We start from the raw sequence: 21,143 nt of genomic DNA, 5'->3' as shown, positions 1-21,143 counted from the left end.
TCCTTCATTTTGCAGTGAGGTTTCGGGATAGATGTTTTCTTCATAACTTTGTGAAAATGTCAAAACATTTTTGCTCCTATTTCTTTTGCATCTTTCCTACACCAGGTAAATATATTTCAACAGGGACTTAAAGTACAACATCAAAGTAAAATCCTAATCTGTGCATGTGTCAGAGTGCAAGGAATTATATTCAGCACTGAACTATACTACTATTAAACCCCCCCCTTTCCCCGGGGTCTGTAGCCTAATTAAGCTCTCCATGCTTGCTTATCATGCTCAGGGGTCAAGGGGAATAAAAAAATGTGCCAAGGTTTCTTTTCAGTAAACTAATTCTAATCAACACTGGAAGCTTTTATCATTTGCACTTCAAAAGACTGGATACAATACATGAGTATACATAGTTATGAGTGGATATTTTCTTTTTAGAACCAATGGAGGAAAACCTGATGAGCCAGTTTGATTATGCTAGGAGGTATTACAGTACACCAGTCTGTTGTGATGGGAAACGTCTTCGCTTTGAGACAAGAATAAACAATGGCAGCGAATAAAACTTTAATGTAAAGCCTCGCCTCAAAGTCCCATCACTATTAATGAGACATTTGCCTCTGATGATCTAAGAAGCAGTCGTGACTCACACAGTGTTTAGCTCTCTAATCAAAAACAACCTAGCTGCGGTCTTGTGACACTGTGATGCTAGTGCGCCGGTGGCCATTGCGTGGCTGCTCCCTCTCTCCCCACCCTGGCACCAGTGTATGCTGCGGTCCATATTCTCCCAGCTCAGAGCGAATTTCAAAGTCTGCTTCACTTGCTTTCTGAGCCCCGTCTTCTAACCAGCTGATCCAAGAACACAGCTGACTGAGTTTATTCGGGCCTTTCCACAATGGCACGGAGCACAACCCTGCTTGGATGCTTGTACACATCTGGATAGTGCAAAACCATGTTCCTTAATGAGACCCTGGAACTCTAGCATTGACATGGAACTGGTGTGGCTGCACAGGGCGGTCAAGCTGTAGCTGCGCACACACAACATTATCATGTTGTTGTCAATTATATAATAAGAAATTGGAATTCATTTTGCAGTTAGCTAATATTATAATATATGTGGAAGAAGCAGACCTGTGTGGTCTTTTAACTTTATTTTCAAAGGAGAAATCAAGTCAAGAGGGAACACCTAAAATCTTGAATACAGTCACCGTGGCACTGCCAACAGTTTTAATTTGATCTGCATTTAGCTGGAGGAGCTTCTGAGCCATCCATCTGTAATGCATCGCATAATTTAGTCTGATGAGAGAGACATCATACGAGTTTTCCAGTGGTAAGATCTATAATAAAAACAAGACCAAGAATCTACATGTTGAAGTCAAAGAAGAAGAAGAAGCTGCTTTACAGTTATAATAAGACACAAACCGCTCCACAAGTACCTGCTCACTGAAATCATCTCAGGCTGTATGGCAAGTAAAGGATTACTGGCACATTATAGTTTACTTTTTATATAAATAAAATGTGTTCACATGTGTGCGTGCAAGATGCGCAATAATGGCCATTAAAAAAAAACATGACATGGGATGTTCATACTCCTATCGCCACTGTCGTGCATAAAACATACTGTGGTTGTGTGTGTGTGTGTGTGTGTGTGTGTGTGTGTGTGTGTGTGTGTGTGTGTGTGTGTGTGTGTGTGTGTGGCGATACTCCCTTTGATATCTAAAATAAGAAAGCTAAGAGGCAGAAGAGTGCAGAAAATATTCTCACCATCAAAAGGGAGCATGAAACAACAAATGGCAGTGTACAAAGAGCTAGGGCTCAGAATCTGATTGGGGTCACCCAGCGTCTGTCTGTCAGCGTGTGGGACTATAAACTTTATCACATCCTCCGTGCAAGCCAATAAAGCAGATTGTAAAGATCGATTCTTGGCTATGGATTTAAAATTAAAGACTGCTGCGGAACTTTATTTGAGCACTTGTCTTTTATGTTCATCATACTGCCTTCAACCAAACTTTATTTGAGTTGAGTCCTCGACTACTGAGTCAGTGTGAGGCACCGTGCACAGCCAGCATCCCAGTGAAAGCCAATCTTGTAATATCATTTCTGATCATGTTTTGATACATGAGCTAATTGTGTGATAGCTGGTGTACAAAGCAATATTGATCCCAGACTCTAAAGTTGGGCTCATAATCACTCTTTAGACATGGTTCATTTGCCATGATGAGAGAGTAATTCCAATCCAACTGAATTTATGCCTGACTCATGCTTTGCCCTTCAAAAGCAATTTGATGATTTCCCAATTCACACACTTCTGCAATCCATATTTTTCCTCCGTTGAGCCACTGACTGTGTTCTAACAGTTTATACGGTGTTTTCTCACACTAGCTACCCTGCCACTCTCACCCTCCTCTATTTACCACCAGCCGTGATAGAGCTATCTTGTATCCGTGTAACAGCAGAGTGGATGCCAAGTGCTTTACACCAGGGCACCTGGCATGGCACGAGCAGCCTGCTCCAAAAAGTATAAAGTTGTAGCTCGTAAAGCGCAGACCATTTGTGAGTGTAATATTCTCTCACTTTCCCCGATTGAGCGCCCCCCCCCCCCCCACACTTAAAAAAAGCGCTTGACGCATCTGCCTACTCCCACTGTCGTTTAAGTGTGATCCGGATTGGAAAGAGTGAGCTGCAGATGGAAAGCGAGCAGGACACCACGCAGGAGGGGCGGCAGGAACGGGAGGGATGGAGTGGGAGAGAGTGCGAGGCAAAAGGAGGCAGCAGGGAGAGGGGCATGATGAGTTTATGAGTCATATTATTGACTGGCAACCATGCTGCGCTGACTGTGGTTATCACTTTTCTTTGGGTGCAGGAGAGACCAGAGACTTCACCAGGAGTCTTCATTGAGTTTTATTGTAACGGCCAGCAGCTGGCCTGTGCATTGAGGATTGAGTGAGTGTTCATTTGACGAGTGGCGGTGTGTATTTGCATGTATATTTGTGCACGCGGTCGATTACAGCAATCCCCAGCAAATCTGAAAAATGACATCAGATTGTTTGGCCATAAAAGCGAGCTCTATGAAACAGAGACAGATGTTTCTACTTTGCTGGGGACACGCGTTTAGAGAAGTTAATGCCTGGCACAGAACGTTGTCCTGCAGAGGGAGAGAGAGGGGAAGAAGGTGAAGCTGCACAAGTTGGATAAACAAAGTTGGCATTGTGGGGTGAAAACAGAAGAGAAAGATCACATCTGTATTTGTTAGACTATCTCACCTTGATGCCTCTCACTGCATCTCAAAAGGCTTCTTCATCTCAGTGCTCCTCTTCTTCTTACACAGTCCGTCAGGCTCAGTTCACAGCATAGCGGTCAGCCCTCTCCCATATCTCTGGACTGGAGCCTGCTTCTGCCTGTTTGCCCCTTCTGCCTGCTGCTTATGAAAGTTATAATAGACTTCCCGTCATGCTCATAAAGTAGAGAGCTGTAGATTTATGATCTCATTTAGCTGTGGCTTTACAGAAGCCAGCTCCAGGGTCGGTCTAATGAAACGCCAGAGGAAGTCCATCCTGCAAATCTCGACATGGATACCACCAGCTCCAATGTCTAATTGGATAATCCCTCTGAACTTTGTTAATCATTAACATCACAGGGGTTCCGAGCACCTTCGCACTGTGAGGAAGTGCTCAAGTAAAAGCACAAGGTGGTTAGTTAATTTTCATAATGGTTGCCCCTAAATTACACATATTATCTCTTTTATCTGCAGCGTACAGGAAGCAGAGGAGGAATGTTGGGAGTCGCATTTGGTTACTACTTTTTAGCTTAGTAATGGCCACACCCTCTCCTCTCATCTCCTCTTCGCCTCTCTCAGCAGGGATTTAACTGGAGTTGTCATTCTGCATTGTAACTGTGCAGCGTTTGAACCGAGCCAGAGGAAATTAGAGCCATCTCTCTGTTCCCCGTCAGCCTTTCTCAAACCACAACTCTTCCTTTTCCACCCATCAATGTATCAGTAACTGCAATTTAAATTGCTTTTCTATTGTGATGATGGGAGGTTGTGGTTGTCAGACATATCAGCCGTGAATAGTGCGACATCATATACCCAGGCTGTCAGTTGTGATGACATGGGATCAGAGAGAACCCGGGGGTGTCGCAAAAGGGGCATGCCAGAAATCTTAGAGCGTAATTGATTCAAGCCTAATTGATTTTTCATCTCTCTCACCCTCTGCGGTTTCCTGTTGTTTTCATTGCTGCTGTCTTCTTCCTTAATGGGCCTTTGCAGGGCAGCCATGACCGTGACAGCCTGAAATCTGGCACTTACATATTCTATTTCATCCCTTACGTCTAATGGGTGAAATTCTGGGACACGGAACTGAACACCTCCTCCCGCCTGAAACCCCCGTCTGTGTCTGGGAGGAGAGGATTATCTCTCTGAAGTGCCCCCGGCTAGCTGCCACTGATAGCATGAGGATGATAGCGCAGGTTATGTTATCAACACTTAAATCAACCTCAAATGTTAACACTCTAAAAAGGCTGACCTGCCTGCAAGTATGCAAACATCATTCATTCATTTCATGTATAACATCAGATATTGGGGAGGTTGTTTTCCCACTAATGAGATATGTGATAGGCTGCATGGTGTGAGCACTACGGTAAATGAACCAATGTCAATGACCCACTCTTCGCTGCAGAGAGGAGACTTAATCATATTTACAGAAATTAACCAGTGTTTCAAAACACATTCAAGTTTACTACTTGCACACCGAGAGATCCGGTTCACACCAGCTGGTATATAGATCTCCTTGCAACGGCTCAGGCACAAAGCATATAGGGACAAAGCACATTTGCATTTAAGAATTACCTCTTCCCCCCCCCCCCCACCCCCGATCTCTAAACTGCCAATGTGATGAGAATGGGGAAGTTAGTGCAGAATGGATAGGTGGGTGGTAATGAAATTGGAACTGCTTCAAATAAGCTGTTAATTTCAGCCCAGCATGTATGAAACATTAATGAAGAGAGGAAGAGATGTGATGCTGTGAAAGCTCCCCGGATTGGGGAAAAAGCACATGAGGAGCACAGCGTGAGTTTAAACATGTTGGAAAATGAAGAAAGTATTATGATAATGGAGCTGACATGCCTCAAATAATACTTTGTGGAATTTTGATCTAGCTTATTACTTCCCACTATGTTTCATATCATAAAATAATCAGCCTAATACCAAATGTGGCTCCCTTTCAGGCTGATATGATGAAATATTGATGCCCACTTCTGCATCCAATCGCACGAATCCTCCTTAACCAAAAGTGAATATCTGGTGCGTAGGCAGAGAGCCCCCACATGTATGGATATGAGGTAATTGTATTGGATGCAGGAGGCTGCACTTACTCTCAGAGTGAGTAACATAGTGGATTCTGCTGTTTGAGGCAAGCTAACCTCCACCTGTTAACACCGCAGGGTATCAACCGCGATGAGAAGCCGGTGTAAAATGATATGGCTTTAAGAACCACGATTGTACACGTCCGCAGCATCGTAGCAGCTATTGCATATGCTCTGCTACAGTCCTGCATAATCATGCATGCAGCTGCAGGGAATTCCACACAAAGATCAGTAGATCAGTAGTGTAGCTGCAGTTTTAAATACGTGCATTGTCAGAATCATTCACCGAAATAATACTGCATGTGGAAGAATACACGTAAACTGTATGTGCTGTTTTTTGCATGTGCATCAGCAGATATTTAAAGATGCACACAGAAATACTTTAACACATAAGCACTCACAACCTCACGGACACATGCTGCAATAAATCAGAAGTACTGACAGTGACTGAGATGCAGGCAGAGAAGCAGACAGAGGAAAAGAATCTCCCCCTTGGGCGATGGCAGAATGAAATAGACAGTCAGATGCAGTTGAAAGAAATTGGAGGAGGCTCTGCTATGGAGACTGCCTTTTATTTTGTCATATTTTAACTCAAAATCTGGCAATTGTAGAACCTCTGTCGTCTCTCCACCTAACAGCCTGAAGCCGGATTGCCTAAAAGAAGGAAAGCTAATGATACAAAAGGTGCTGACTGACAGAAAAAGCTGTGCAAGTCACTGCAGGAACTGGCTGCACACTGACTCACAAATACTGTTTGCATCAATAAGAATAATGGAAGAATAATTTGGAATGAGTGCCAATAAGCTCCACCGTGAGTCCGTCATACTGAACTATCACTGATGTATGCATGTAATACTGTGTGAAGAGAAAATGTGAATAGTATAGTACTCCCTGGTTAGATTCATCAAATTTAGACGATTAACCTAAAAAATGTATGAGTCTACTTATATACCTTATATATATATATATATATATATATATATATATATATATATATATATATATATATATATATATATATATATATATATATATATATATATACCTAGAAAATAATGAAACAGGTCAATAATGAGAAGAATGCTTCGTGGTTGATATTACAGAATATCTAAGTCGCTCACATATAGTCTGCTGGCCACAATTCATTTGGAACAAGTCAGATTTAAAATCCACTCATTGTGAGGAGTGTGGTGAGCCAGAGGAAGAGGGAAAACCAGAGAGGAAGGGGAGAGGGGGGGGGGGTGGGGTACCAAGGGATTGGCAGGAGTGACAAGATGTGACAGTGAGCACATTGCCTTGCAGGGTGGTTGCTACTTTACACTCCAATCACACAGTCCCCTTGTCCCCCAAGACATTTTAATCTGATCCCCCGACCAAAGAAGGAGGAAAGCAGGAGAGCGGCACCGAGGCGAGCCACAAGATTTTATTTCCAGGCTTTTCCTTCCACTTATGTGGATGGGTCTTTAATTTTATCACTAAAATGGCTGCTCCTTCTCTCATTACATTTTGCTTTATATGCTGAGTGTGTGTAGGTGCAGCGTGAATGAAAGGCTCGTCCCGGCCAGGCCTTGGCGTAAACTGGTGTGTACATGTGCGTGTACTTGCAAGCGCACAGCACTACTTTTGATTGGATTAGTCAGAGAGAGACATCCATCCTTTCAGCTTCGACCCTCCTCCACTGGTTATGGGCCGCATTATCGATCCCGAACGGCTCCATTTCCTCTCTGTGTCCAAACTTATTAGATGCTCCGCTTTCACACAGCCCGGCCTGATCCCTCCCTCTTCCTCTTTTTCTTTGAAACCCCCTTTTCCTCCCATTTGTCTTTGTCTTTCTTCATCCTCCGTCAAGCTCTTACTCTATCTCTTTCATCCCTTTGTGTATTTTCCACAAATGTTCTTGTCTTATCTTAATCTGCACCCATTTCTGCTTATTTCCTTCCCGACTCTTCTATCCTCCATCTCTCTCGTCTCCTGTCTTTACTGCCGAGAGCACCACCTCTGTCACTCTCTGGCTTCAATGTCTCCTCTCTGTTCCTCTCCAGTTTATACTAAAATTAGACTGCGAGAGATTTTAAGCAGTTGTAGAGATCAATTGCTATTAATTGCCTTTGGGGAAGAGTAACTTTTGACAGGGTTTGCATGAGAGAAAGAGAATGCCATGGAGAAATGATGACTTTGCAGTTAACGTATGGTGACAGAATGGGAACAACTGATCACGATATGGGACGTTATTAAAGAGTCTTTTTTTCCTCTACAAACACTTTAATTTGTCAGATACATACAGTGTGAAAAATGTGCTGCGTTAACTAAAGTGGAATGGTACTTTAAACCAACAATATGGGCTTTGCCAACAACTAATTGTTTAAATAAATGTTTTACAATAACGATTGACTGGAAATAGATTCATTAAAACCCCTTAAATAGAGTGTTCAATAAAAGCCACATCACACATGGTGTAGGAGCCAGCAAGCGAAACACAGAAGAATGACGTGTTAACAAGTTATAAGCGGGCTACTTTATGCTGGTTCACTGAAATATCATAAAAAATACAACATATATTCCCTCCTGTAAAATAAACAAAACTTACATGAAAGCATGTAGTCCCTTGGCTCAGACAGGGCAGTAGCGTTGGCAGTAGTGTGGGCTGCATGTGTGATGGGAGGATGCATGCAGATGGTAGTAATGTTACTGAATTCATATTTAATGAAATGCTGGCAAGTTATCTGTACATGTGATGGAAGAGTGCATGGTTACAATTCAATTAAATGAGCACTTTTAAATAAAACATGCCATAAGACCTAAGAATTCTGAGTCTAACTTTCCCTGGAAATCCCCAGAAATGTTCAACAGATTGCAACCCTTAACATTAGATGAACAACAGCAGAAGCAACACGTTTATTCTCTTGAGTCTAAGATATACGTGTCTGTGTGTTTCTGCAGGCGCTGTACCCGAGCCCAGAGGAGGGCTGGCAGATCTACAGCTCGGCGCAGGACGCAGATGGGAAGTGTATCTGTACCGTGGTCGCACCGGCCCAGAACATGTGTAACCGCGACCCACGCAGCAGGCAACTTCGTCAGCTCATGGAGAAGGTGACAGCTGTCAATAACACACTCACTTTGAGACACGACTGTTACCCACGCAGACACACTGCACTGCGCTCGTGTCTGGCGCCGTCTGTCACACACAAGCTGCTGAAGTGAATAGTCTCACTTCCTTTACCACACAGTTGATCAGACGTGCAGATGAATATGACACACGTTGGAAGACTTCGTTTGTTAAACTATTATTTTTTGAGTCGCTTAAGCAGAAATGGCCTTAATAAGAGAAACGTCCTAAACCTAACCCCGTGGAATTAGTTCCTTTGAATGTTTCTTTTCTAAATACAAATCCACTAGATAATAATTAAGTCAGTGACGATCACAAATGCTTTGTTTGCATAGTTACACGGGGAATACTGTGCACACAATGTCTGTTTACTCAGACTTGTGCTCATTCTGTCTTCCTCTAAGTGAAAAATAAAAGTCAACACAGTTTTTTTTTTGTGAATACTCGTGTCATGTATGACAAGCGCACACGCGCACGCACACGCACACTAATAAAAACCTGAGGAATAATGTCTGACAGCTTTCCCTTGCTTGATGGGCCGTGGCAGCTCATTCACAGCAGAGTATGTTTTTTTTTTGTGGACCCTCAAAACCAGCGAATGATGTAAAAGAGCAGTGTGGATCGACAGAGCGAGTGAAAGCCTGCAAGAGGTAGAACAGAGAAGGTTTAGACAGGAGGGGCTGACATTGATGTGGTCTTGCGAGGAGAGACGGAGGTAAATTGAGACGCTGAATAGGCCCTGAGGTCCTGATGGATCAATGAGACACCTGAATTCACATATTGCATTCATTCTCATTGAAGTTTGCTCCGACAGTAAATCTGCTGTTGTTTTAAGCATACGTTCAGAAGGCGTATTGTTTCTGAGAAAGTGGCTGTGTTCACCTAGATATGTGAATTTAGATGCACTGTATATCTTTATATTGTATGTACATTTGTAAAGAATACCGTAATGTAGGGCTGGGCAATATGGCCAAAACCTTCTATCCCAATATGGGTTATTTCCTATTTCGGTTACAATAAATATGACGATATAGCATTTTCTCTGGTAATCTAATATGTAAATAGTCTTTATGAAATAACCACGTGATGAAGCAGGTGAGTTGTTGGGTGGAGACATGCAGGAGTTGAACAGTAAAGCTGAATGAATGAATGAAGGAAGAAAATCCTGCACATAAAACACTACTCATAATTCTTTTTAACCAACATTTATTTATGATTATTCTCCGATATTATTATGCAGACAGAACCCTGTCCTGCTTGTCATCCCTATAATTAAGTATGCAGAATCCAAATACAGTAGAAGCAGTATGTTATGTTTGTAAATGCTTTTATGTTCTTGTCTTTGCTCATAGCGAGTGTGTGTGTGTAGATTAAATGCAGGTTTAATTCCCTACAAGTCTATAGAGTACTATACAGTACAGTATGAGCTGTGTGTGTGTGTGTGTGTGTGTGTGTGTGTGTGTGTGTGTGTCTTCCCACATGCTTGTCCTCATTCTTAGATTAATACAGTGGCCTTCTCAATAATAATCTACATATTTCAAGCGATGTAATCAGCTGCTCATTTGTATTTTCTGCTCGTATTTCTTTTCACTCTCTGCCAGAGGAAAGAATTTCTGAGCTGTCAACATTTCGAAGTGATCTTGTTTACTGTATGTAGAGAGAAGCATAACTTATAGACAGCTGAAGACATAAAAACACTCAGAGGGTGTAGATGTGTTACTGCATTGTCAATAAAATACAATAGATTATACAAAACAAGGCTTCAGAAATTACCACAGAGTGAAATCCTCGCCTCTCTGACACAGTCTCTGAATATTCTAACATTTGCAAATGTATTGTGTATTGTTGTATTGGGTATTGAATTACACAGCGTGGGTGTTTATGTTGCCGCGTCTCCCCTCTGTACACGCACGCTGCTTGTAAAACGGCAGTCATCAGAGCCAAGCGTTCCCATTAAATACAGTCCACAGCCCAGCCTAATGAGGACACCTGGAGTCAGCACCATTTGAGCTGCACACAAGCCACAAGTTACAATACCATGTTTCTGCGTGTCTGTGCACATGATAGCCCCGTGCCCACTTAGACATCCTCATTTCAACCCAAAGCATGTGTGGGAATTATTTGAGCAGACCAGATCCACAAAGGCTCTCCCTGACACGGAAAGCCAAGGTTGCACTAACAATGTCAGAACCCGTCCTTTTGTTCAAAGAATGTAAAGTAGCCTTGTGGAAAAGCCTCTATTCAGCTTTCTGTAAAGGCAGACAGAATACCATCCAGAGCAGAGTTATCTCTGAAGGGCGGTGGTGTGAGAAGGCTCACAGACATTAGGACACCTCATCCCCCTTTTGACTTCGACTTGAGATGAGATAGGAATGAGATAGGAGGGCACAGTCAGGTATGCATACACAAGAAACACACTATGGTTTTGGTACAGAGCGAGTCATTACACTGGACACCTGCGACTGATTGTATTCTGAGCAGCATGGAGGTGTGTGTAAGTTATAACAGCTCAGAGGTTGGAGAACCTCCAAATGCCACCGCAGCCCAGGAGTATGTGTTTGGACTCCAGGCTGGTGGAACAGTTTACTGTCCATCTGTAGTGCCGTCAAACTAGTTTTTAATTGGATAAAAAAAAATAATACATAGTCAAACCAAATATTCCCCCGGCCAGTTCATGAAGCATGTGGGAGATGAGTTGAGTGTACAAAACAGTAGGCTGGACACAAAGTAAATGAGTGGGCTGTCAAAGTGTAGGCAAGCAACGCATTCGGTGCTGAAACAGACTTTACGTCAGTCTGAGTGACTTTGAGAGTTGGGACTGTTTGTTTTTGTTATGAGTGATTTAAATTTATATCTTCTGAGATCTATGAGTCTCAGTGGTGCGAGTCAGTTTCGGTGGGTGTCTGTTTGTGTGGGTAGTTGGACATATGTACACGTGAGCCGCCTATATGCACCACACAGCCCTGCAACATTTGTCAGATGATTTGCTGGCCAGTTCAGTGCAACGTGCAGGAGATGAGGGGGCGTATGAAACAGTAGGCCGGTTATGCAGCAACAAAGTGGGCTGTCACAGCGTGAGCAAGCGGAGTACTTAGTAAAAAATTAAACATAGTGCGAAAAGTGAGAACTGAGATAAACACCTACTTGACAGCATGTTTGCTCCTCCGTGAGATTTGTTCTGTTTAGTTTGTATGTGTTCATTAACTTGTGCACGCTGTCATAGTGGTACTGTAAGTCTGCTACCCTTCTGTTTCGATAGCTGTGGGAGATTGGATATTGATATCAGAGATCACCTGTTGAATTTTATTGCATAATTTATGAATGTCGTGTATCTGTATGTGTTATCTTGATAAAACTTTCATCTGTCTAATTCTTTGCTAATTATTTGACGCCTGTTTATTCTGTTTTTCTATATATTTAGTTTTGGTTTTTTTAACAAATTGCTTCTGTGCTATAGTACATACTGTAGTTGGGTTTAATTGTCACACTCATCCATCTCTTTATACTCAAGCTTTTCATTTACAGTTCAATGCAAGTACTTGGGGACCGCCCTCGTCACTCAGTGCAACACGACAGCTAACATGATGCTACACCAGTCTATTTATAGTGAGGTCGGGTAGATATTACATTTGGTATCATATGAACTGGAACATACAGATGACATATGGCAATGGATGCCTTGAGGGAAATTTATTTGGGCAAAACATCAGATATGGAAACATCTTAGAGGGGTTGGCAGACTGAGACAACAACCACTGTTTTCAACCAACCAGCATGCAGGGATGGGAAGAGTGCTCACGTAAAGTACTGTTACTTTAAAGAAATTGTACTGGTGAGTAAAAATGTAGTAGGAGTAAATGTTGCTCCTAGTTATTTTGCATTGAATGTCAATGTATACACTGGTGAAACAACACTTAGCCCTAATGTGCAAACCAACAACAAGTGATCTACAACATCTTCTGTGTAGTTCACCAGAAAAGAGGCAAAACTCAGACTATTAAACACAAACGACAGACATTAATAAGCCACGTAAAGGAAACAGCTTGCCACATTTTCACATGTGATGCGCGCGCACGCAACGCTATGTGAGTTTGAGTTACAATCAGGTTACATTCTGAGAGTCCTGTGCGTCGCGAAGTCCTCCTCAGTCTGCTCCGGGTTCGATGTATTCCCTCGTTTATTGCTGTTGCAAAGCATAACCAGTCCACACAGTCTCTCTTGTTCCACTGCGATCTTCAGTGATTTCAAAAACACTTTATCTGAATGACGCTCTGCATTCACATCGTATTATTGCAAAAAAATTAATACAAATTTAAAAACAAGGATCCGCCATGAGCAATTTAGCATGTAACATTTAGCTACACCCAGCATGCACCTGTTATCGGGTGCCGTTTGGTGCATTAAATCAGTGATTTATTATTAGTGGTTTTCTTTTCTTTTTTTACTATTCTGAGGTACAATAATGCTAACCATAACCATACCCCGTAACGACATGATCCTTCATTGTATACTAACTGCGACCCAGTTGGGAAACCCTCTCTTTATAAATGCATGGGAGAACCCAACACTGATATTATAATAAGCTGCAAAGCATCAGGTTACGTTTCTGATGATCCATGGAGTGTAATTGTACGTTAAATGAGATTTGAAGAGTTGTCCCTCATTATCTATTAATGTACCAATTCTTTTCTCAATTCATCGTCTGCAGACTGTCGAAAAGCAAACGAGTGTTTCATCTCAGTTTCAAGCCCGAGGTGATGTCTTGTTATGTCCCTCCAACAATCCCAACAAAGATATTCAGTTTGCTTTATGTGGGAAATATTCACATTAATCGCTAATCAAAATAGCCGTTCAACTAATAAGCAAATGCACTAATCAGTTCAGCTCTAATTGCAAGCTAGAGCTGCACGTCGGATGAGGAGTGGATGATTGTGTAAGAAATTGTTATTGAATTAAAATAACTAAAGAAATGATTGTAATGTCTGTGTGTGTGTGTGTGTGTGTGTGTGTGTGTGTGTGTGTGTGTGTGTGTGTGTGTGTGTGTGTGTGTGTGTGTGTGTGTGTGTGACAGGTTCAGAACATTAGCCAGTCAATGGAGGTGCTGGACCTGCGGACGTACAGAGATCTACAGTATGTAAGGAACACCGAGAGCCTAATGAAAGTGGTGGATGGAAAGCTGAAGGTGGCCTCTGACAATCCCCGAAGTCTCAATCCAAAGGGCTTTCAGGTAATTGGCTGTCTGTACAGTGATGCACGTGTGTATCATTCTCAAGTGAATGCAGATACTGTTAGATGTGGCATTGCTCTCCATGTGCACACAAACTTTGCCAGGTGCATTGCAATCTCTTTCGCTCTTCACAGGCAATAAAATGTTGTGGCTCTCGATAGACTGCCACATAGGGACACAAATACAACTATCTTTGAGTCATGCGCAGAGCAAACTCACATACTCCTGAATAAATAAACTCCTGGACCTAGAAGAGAAGTGTTTTCTTTCTCTACATCCTTCCCTCTCTCTCCTCGCTCAGTCCCTCTTCCTCTATATACTTAACATTCTTGTGTCTGCAGTGAGATAACAGGCATATATATATTCACATTTATCTCTACGTTATCTCTCTACAAGCTAAGGCTCAGCTACCATTATCAGCGGGGCCTTTTTGTCTTCCTGTCAGCATGCTGTCTTGCCCAGGCTTTCTCCACATTTCTCACACCCTTACAGATATTAGATGGACCATAAAATAGTTTGATTAAAAGATACTTTGATAAATGCTAAGTGTTGCTTTACCACTGGGACTCTGCCTCAGTGCTGCGACAAGCATGAAAGTCTGTGTTTGGCTTTCAATGTGTTTGAAAGCGAGTCCAATGTAGGTAATGAAGATGCTTGTGAAATGAGTCGATTCCTCAGTAAAGCCTGAGATGACTAAAAGATGCAGAATAGTAAGCATTATATTCCAGGACTTGTCTGAATGCAAATCCGCAATCCAATAAAGAGGAGAAAAAAGGTATTTGAAAAAGCAGGACTTGACCTGAGCAGGTTGGCTGATGAATGCCCGCAGCTCAAAGTTGCCAATGGCGGAGCGTTGGAGATTAACGAGACTGAATTTTCTCGGCATGAAAAGGGGAAAATGAGATTTATGATGTGGCGCCACGGGGCTGAGAGCTGCTCCATCACCAGATTTACGATAAACCTTAACAAGGAGGAAACAGCCCCTCCTGTGGCGGCCACACTTTATTGATACACCAATTTCTCTCTTGAGCCTTCTAACTTCCAAGCAGGCAGACTGACTCTCCTGCTGCTTCCTGCACTCTTATCTGAGGACGCATTGTTCTCTTCACTCCTAAACACATGAGTCACAGACCAAGTTTACACCCAGCAGCACCATTCCTCTTATAGCACTGTAGGTGAAAATCACCAGAACCAACTGAGACAGAAAACAGAAGTGCATTTGGCCTAATTTTCTAATCCACACAACGGATTGTGAATGTAATTAAATATACTTAGTGTAAATGTTGAGAGGAAGTAATGTGTACAGTAGTCTAAGATACAGCCATGTCCATGTGTGTACCAGAAGTGTCAGTTATGCATGAAATCCACTGTGAATCTCGTGATGAATCCAGGCGCTAAGAAGTCAAACAGATGAACACGCTCCAGCTCCAATATGAGCTTCAGATTGAGAAACAACTGAAGATTGAAGGGCTCTCTTGCACACAATCCCCTGTACTGACTAGTTGACCTCATCCACTGTCCTATATTCTCCCAGGGTTTAATCTTCTCCACCCTTTTTTCTTTTTTGTCTTTTCCATGTGTCTTTCTCTGTGATTGCTATCTCAGGAATTGAAAGACAAGGTGACCGAGCTGCTACCCCTGCTGCCAGTGCTGGAGCAGTACAAGACGGATGCCAAGATGATCCTGCGTCTTCGGGAGGAGGTGAGGAATCTGTCCTTGGTGCTGATGGCCATCCAGGAGGAGATGGGGGCCTATGATTATGAGGAGCTGCGCCAGAGAGTCCTTCTGCTGGAGACCAGGCTCCACTCCTGCATGCAGAAGCTAGGTATAAGATATATAAGTGTATGTGTGTGAGTCGTTGAATGTCTAATTTTAAATTCTTTCTCAAATATCATAGCACTTAAACTATTAGAGTTTGGACCACAGCGATACAGAAAGGAATTAATGATGAAATTAAAGCGCAGGAATGGTCAAAAGTCTGTTTTCAAATGGCAACAATTCCACTCTCCTCTGTGTTCGACTTGTCCGCATAAATTAAGAAAGATTGGCCTAGAAAGCCTGAATTAATAATTGATTGTTCTCATGTAAGGTGTTAGCATAAACTGATGATTTTACAAAATCCCATATATATATAAACTGATGACTTAACAGGAAAAGACTGCAATAAAAGTTTAGCCTTTAGGTCATTAGTGTTTTGTTATTGTCTTCTATTGGCTTTAAGCGTTTGCATAAAGTGAAATGACTTCATGCATTATATGATATTATTCATGAGATAATAAGATATAATAATTACTTACTTGTATATATATATATGCAGAGAAAAGGATACTAAGACAATAATGGAAACAAAAATCTTAGAAAAGTGCATGCAAAAAATATTAGGATTTTTGTTTAGAAAAACAATTCATCATTAAATCAATCTTTGCATTTTTGCATATCACAAATGAATTCTTAATCCCAACCGCATTTTATTTTCCTCTGATATGTAGTGGATTCAATACGTAATATTGATGCATAATTATGATGTCCATCAATAAATCCTTTGATGTATTTTTAAAGGCATTATTTGTGACTGTGGAGATATAGGACCTACAGTATGTGTCATTTGCAAAAAGTGAAGAAAAGAAATGATGATGTTTTTACAGATTTGGACCATTTGAAACCCCTAAATTGACAAAATGATATGGGGCCTTAAACACAGCCAAGAGGAACACCACGTGTGTTTTGTGTGTACATTGTGCTGCAGTGTGTACATGTTTATGTCTACATAAATACACACATACATTTGTATGGCGTCTTACCTCTTTCTCTTCTTTGACCTGCAGGCTGTGGGAAGCTGACTGGCGTCAGTAATCCCATCACAGTACGTGCATCAGGCTCAAGGTTTGGCTCCTGGATGACCGATACCATGATCCCCAGCTCAGACAACCGAGTGAGTCCCTCTGTTTCTACGCTCACCCCTGAACTACAACCATTTAATCCCCCGCTACCTACTTCAACAAACATAGAGGACGAAGTAAAACCAAAGTCATTGTCAAAAATCTCTGTCACAGCAACACTGTCATGCTACTTCAGTGACTGATTGACTGTTTTGCCTGAGCAGGACTTCTCGTGAGTTCTGGAGGAGGAGTGTCAAAGAGAGATATGGGGATGCAAAGCTGAGGCCACTGATTGATAGCATCCCTTTTCCTTCTCCCTGTGTACCTCTGTCTCTGCAACTCCAGCTGATTAATCACTTCTTCATCAACGGAGAAATGAATGAGTTGTTTGGGCCAGAGCTTTCTAAATCACCTAAGTAATTACCAACAACGTACTGAGATGCTCTGGACCCAGATGATATTATAATGGCTTAAGATGATTAGAGATGACATGTGGTTTCATTTGGGCTACTGGATACATGGTTAGAAGAATGAGGAAAATGACACAAGTGAGGGAGAAAACGAAGAGGAATTGTGGGGCCTTGTGAATGGGGGAAGTGGTGAAGAAGTGCAAGAGTGGATTATTAGCCATTTGTAAGGGAAGATTGGAAACTGATGAAGTTTGAGAGGAGAGATGACGATGGCCTTTTTTCATCCCCGCCCTGAATCAGGCTAAATAGATATTGCCAACAGAGAAGGTCAATTTGTGTGATTGAACGCCCTGATCTTTGTCTTTAATCACCTTGCTTGCTGAGATCACATTAGACTCTTAAGATCAATCACTGATTAGTATTAATAGCCAGATACATCAGAAATATCACAACAACACTCTGACCAGTCATGATGATCGTATTTGGGGAAACGTCGTTGAGGAGCCAAAAAAGCTTGGTCTAAATGTTCTAGAGTTTGGGCCTGGCTCAGCTCTAGGGACTCTTTTAGCAGGTAGAGGAGACACAATGCTTAATGCTCTATAATCTCCCCTTCTCCATAATTCAGCTGCTGTGCATCACCTACCCACTGGAATTGTTATTGGAGAAAAGTGCCTATTCTACACCTGGGAAGCAGGCGAGAGCAGGAAAACAGAGAAAGAGGAGAAGAAACGATGGGTGGACCATCAGAGGAGCGAGAGCTGCATCTTAGCAAAGCTCTGCTTGATATGTTAAGGAGAAAATAAATATCTAAGCTAACTGCAGTTTAATTGAATCAATTAAAAGCTGAACTGTGCCTCGGCGGAAGCATTGAGGGAATGAAATGGGAGATGCAGCCAGAGAGGGGCCATGTCAGTGGAGAGATCCGCTGAGAGTGCTTGAGGAAAAAGTTAGAGCTGCTAAATGGATTGATTTTCTAGATATGTGGACTGGAAAGGCCAGGGAGCACGAGCATTGGTTGACTGCAAAGCGCAGGCAACATCTTCAGTTGTACACGTGGGAGAGATCAATAGTTCTGCGCACGTATTCAAGTACAGTATGCACATGAAGGCGCACACTCTCTTCACCACATACACACAACAGGGCATCGCCAAACATTGTGAAACATTGCTCACTGTGTTTTTGCAGAGATGTGTGTCAGAACAATATTCTCCTGCCACCTCAAGATCTTCTCATTATCTCCTTTAAGTTTATAGGTGGTGATGTCTTTAAATGTCTTGTTTTGTCAGTCCAGAACCCAAAGATATGTAGTTTAAATAAGATATGAAATAGACAGATAATATTTGAGAGGTTGAAAAAATGAATGAAAAATGACGCTAAATCAATTAATAAATGATCAAAATAATTGCAGATTATTATTTGTCTAGTCGTTGCAGCTCTATGTCCTCTTGCCGATGGGATAAAGTGTTCCTCTCTTCGCAGGTGTGGTCCATGGATGGTTACTTCAAGGGACGGCGTGTCCTGGAATACCGCACTATGAATGATTTCATGAAGGGCCAGAACTTTGTGCAGCACTTGCTGCCTCACCCCTGGGCAGGCACTGGTCACGTGGTCTTCAACGGATCACTGTACTACAACAAGTACCAGAGCAACATCATCATCAAGTACCACTTCCGTTCTCGAAGTGTGCTGGTGCAGCGCAGCCTGAGTGGGGCCGGCTATAACAACACCTTTCCCTACTCCTGGGGTGGCTCCTCTGACATCGACCTGATGGTGGATGAGAATGGCCTGTGGGCCGTTTACACCACCATCCCCAATGCTGGGAACATTGTCATCAGCCGCCTGGAGCCGCAGAGTCTGGAGGTGCTGCAAACTTGGGACACGGGCTTTCCCAAGCGCAGTGCTGGAGAGTCTTTCATGATCTGTGGTACACTTTATGTCACCAACTCCCACCTGGCTGGTGCCAAGATCTACTTTGCCTACTACACCAACACATCAAGCTATGAGTACACAGACATCCCCTTCCACAATCAATACTCCCACATCTCCATGATGGACTACAACCCCAGGGAGAGGGTCCTGTACACCTGGAACAACGGACACCAGGTGCTCTACAATGTCACACTATTCCAGGTTATTAAGACTTCTGGGGACTGAGAGCCCTCAGACTGACCCTCTCAAATAATGCTGTGATCTTTGTTCTGGTGGCAAATGAGCTGGGTGGAGGCGGGCTGGGTTGTGGGTGGTCGGGGGTTGGTGGTTTCAGTGTATGGGCATAGGCTTGGATTTTTTTTTAAGAATTTCAATCTACATAGAGTGCTATTATTCACATTCTTAAAAAAACACTCCGGCAGCAAGGTCGGTAAAGAATAAAAAGACTGAGCGCTTCTCTTATTTTTCTTTCTGTGATGAGTAAGCATGGTTCTTTTTATTTGTGATGAGAAATAAATATCAATCTTTACCATTTATGACTTCGTATTTCATTATCACTGTCATCCCAAGCAGAACTTCAGCGTAACAACAAAGAAGAAAGTCTTGTTGTTAAGACATGGCTTCAAACTCGGATGTGTGTATTCCTACAGTGGGTGCAACATTTATTTTTACAGTTAGGGTATATGTTTCTCTTATTTCTTTGTGGAGTATTTATTCCATTCAAAATCTAAAATACTTAAACATTTAAAATATGTTAAACGGCATAATTTCGAAAATAAAGAAATGGAATAATTCTGTTTATCTCGCTGATACTGAGTGGCTATTACTGCCGCAGCTGAATCACACAATAATGAGGTGACAGCGTGTGAATACTGACAAGTCGATCCACTGCTGCATTAAACCGTATCACTAACATTTTATCCAATGCTTTCCAAGCAGAATTGGTAAACCAGTGCTTTGTTATAACACAGTTTGCTTCCATATATTCAATCAATGTCCAATTCAACTGCTACAGCCACGTCTTACATTTTATGTTTCAAGGTGAAAGAACAAAACATCTGGTAGAAGGAGCAGGTGCGAAGGACAAACAGGGATTTTAAATGTAAAAAAGGAACTCTAAGAGCATTTATATTTGAGTTGAACAGTTACAATAACTGTTGCATGTCAAGCTCCAATCTGTTTTAATCGTGTTAGTCGCGCAGCTCCCCCGCAGGTGCTTTCTGCAGAGAAACGTTCAAACAGATGGGCATATCGTGGGACGCTGATCACATGAAAGTCTCAAACTGCAAACATTTCATTGCATCTCTGTTATTATTTGCTACTGAAAGTCATTCTGAAGCCACACTGGCATCATTCGCCGTACAGAGGGCACTTTGGCGAAAAGGACAACAACCCACTGTGCTGTCATTTTAATCCTTTCATTTATAAGACTTGTGAGGGTGCGTCCATTCTCGGTGGTAGACACAGGAAACATACAATAAAATAGGACCATGCGTTACCATGGCGATACCATTCAACCCGAATGACCTTTATATCTATAAAGTGCTGTGCTGAAGGGAACCTTGATGAGTTCATACACAGGAGTGGCTGACATTTAAAGCCCAGCACAAAAACACAACAATGCAGCACATACATCAGCGAGAAAGAGTGCAGCATGAAGTCGAAAATAAAAGTTACAGTGATACAGAAATGTTGATACAGATGTGATCGGTCGCCAAAGAAACTGATAAATGGTTAGTAATTATTAAACTGCAGTTACACGTGAACATAATAAGAGTGGAGGACTGTTGCTCTTGCTGTCTTGAGATAAGATCCACCACAGCATCCTCTCTCTGCGCTCCCACTGCCTGATTGTGCAGGCAATTATAAAACAGGGCGGAAGGTTATTTAGTGTTAAAAGAAGTGTTCGTTTCTCAGTTCATCTTTTAATAAAGTCTGGAGCTGAAAGTTTCACCAGTTCACAAAGAGATGGCACGGTTGATTAAAATGGACCGCCACTTTCCAGGCGAAACACTTTTCCCCCTTAACAAAGAGCAAGGGAAGGAAAAGTGAATTGCACACAGATAATGCAATGTCTGTGATCTAACAAATTGAAAAATAAAGTCAGCAGACCAGAAAGAGGTATTCATGTGAGAAATATGATAGAAACATCTGCCAACCTGCAACTACATGGGCTCCACAATAGACACAAATAAAACTATTACATTTCTTTTTATTTATTGAACTTATAAGTTCAAGTTATAAGT

General features: G+C 42.1%; 1 protein-coding gene across 3 annotated transcripts in view; it reads left to right on the top strand.

Annotated features, from left to right (window-relative positions):
- The window catches only part of olfm2a (olfactomedin 2a), a 41,323-nt gene extending 21,890 nt beyond the window's left edge, over nucleotides 1–19,433 (top strand). For all 3 annotated transcript variants that reach the window (XM_029438585.1, XM_029438584.1, XM_029438583.1), the window contains exons 2-6: nucleotides 8,287–8,436; nucleotides 13,524–13,679; nucleotides 15,285–15,504; nucleotides 16,505–16,611; nucleotides 18,448–19,433. In XM_029438585.1, coding sequence (XP_029294445.1) covers nucleotides 8,287–8,436; nucleotides 13,524–13,679; nucleotides 15,285–15,504; nucleotides 16,505–16,611; nucleotides 18,448–19,122 — 1,308 coding nt within the window. In that variant the 3' untranslated portion in view covers nucleotides 19,123–19,433. The remainder of the gene's footprint in view (nucleotides 1–8,286; nucleotides 8,437–13,523; nucleotides 13,680–15,284; nucleotides 15,505–16,504; nucleotides 16,612–18,447) is intronic.
- Nucleotides 19,434–21,143: the final 1,710 nt, after the last annotated feature.

The sequence above is a fragment of the Cottoperca gobio genome, chromosome 8 (assembly GCF_900634415.1).
Source record: "Cottoperca gobio chromosome 8, fCotGob3.1, whole genome shotgun sequence".
In the NCBI taxonomy this organism is placed as follows: Eukaryota; Metazoa; Chordata; class Actinopteri; order Perciformes; family Bovichtidae; genus Cottoperca; species Cottoperca gobio.
This window is presented reverse-complemented; position numbering and strand designations above follow the sequence as displayed.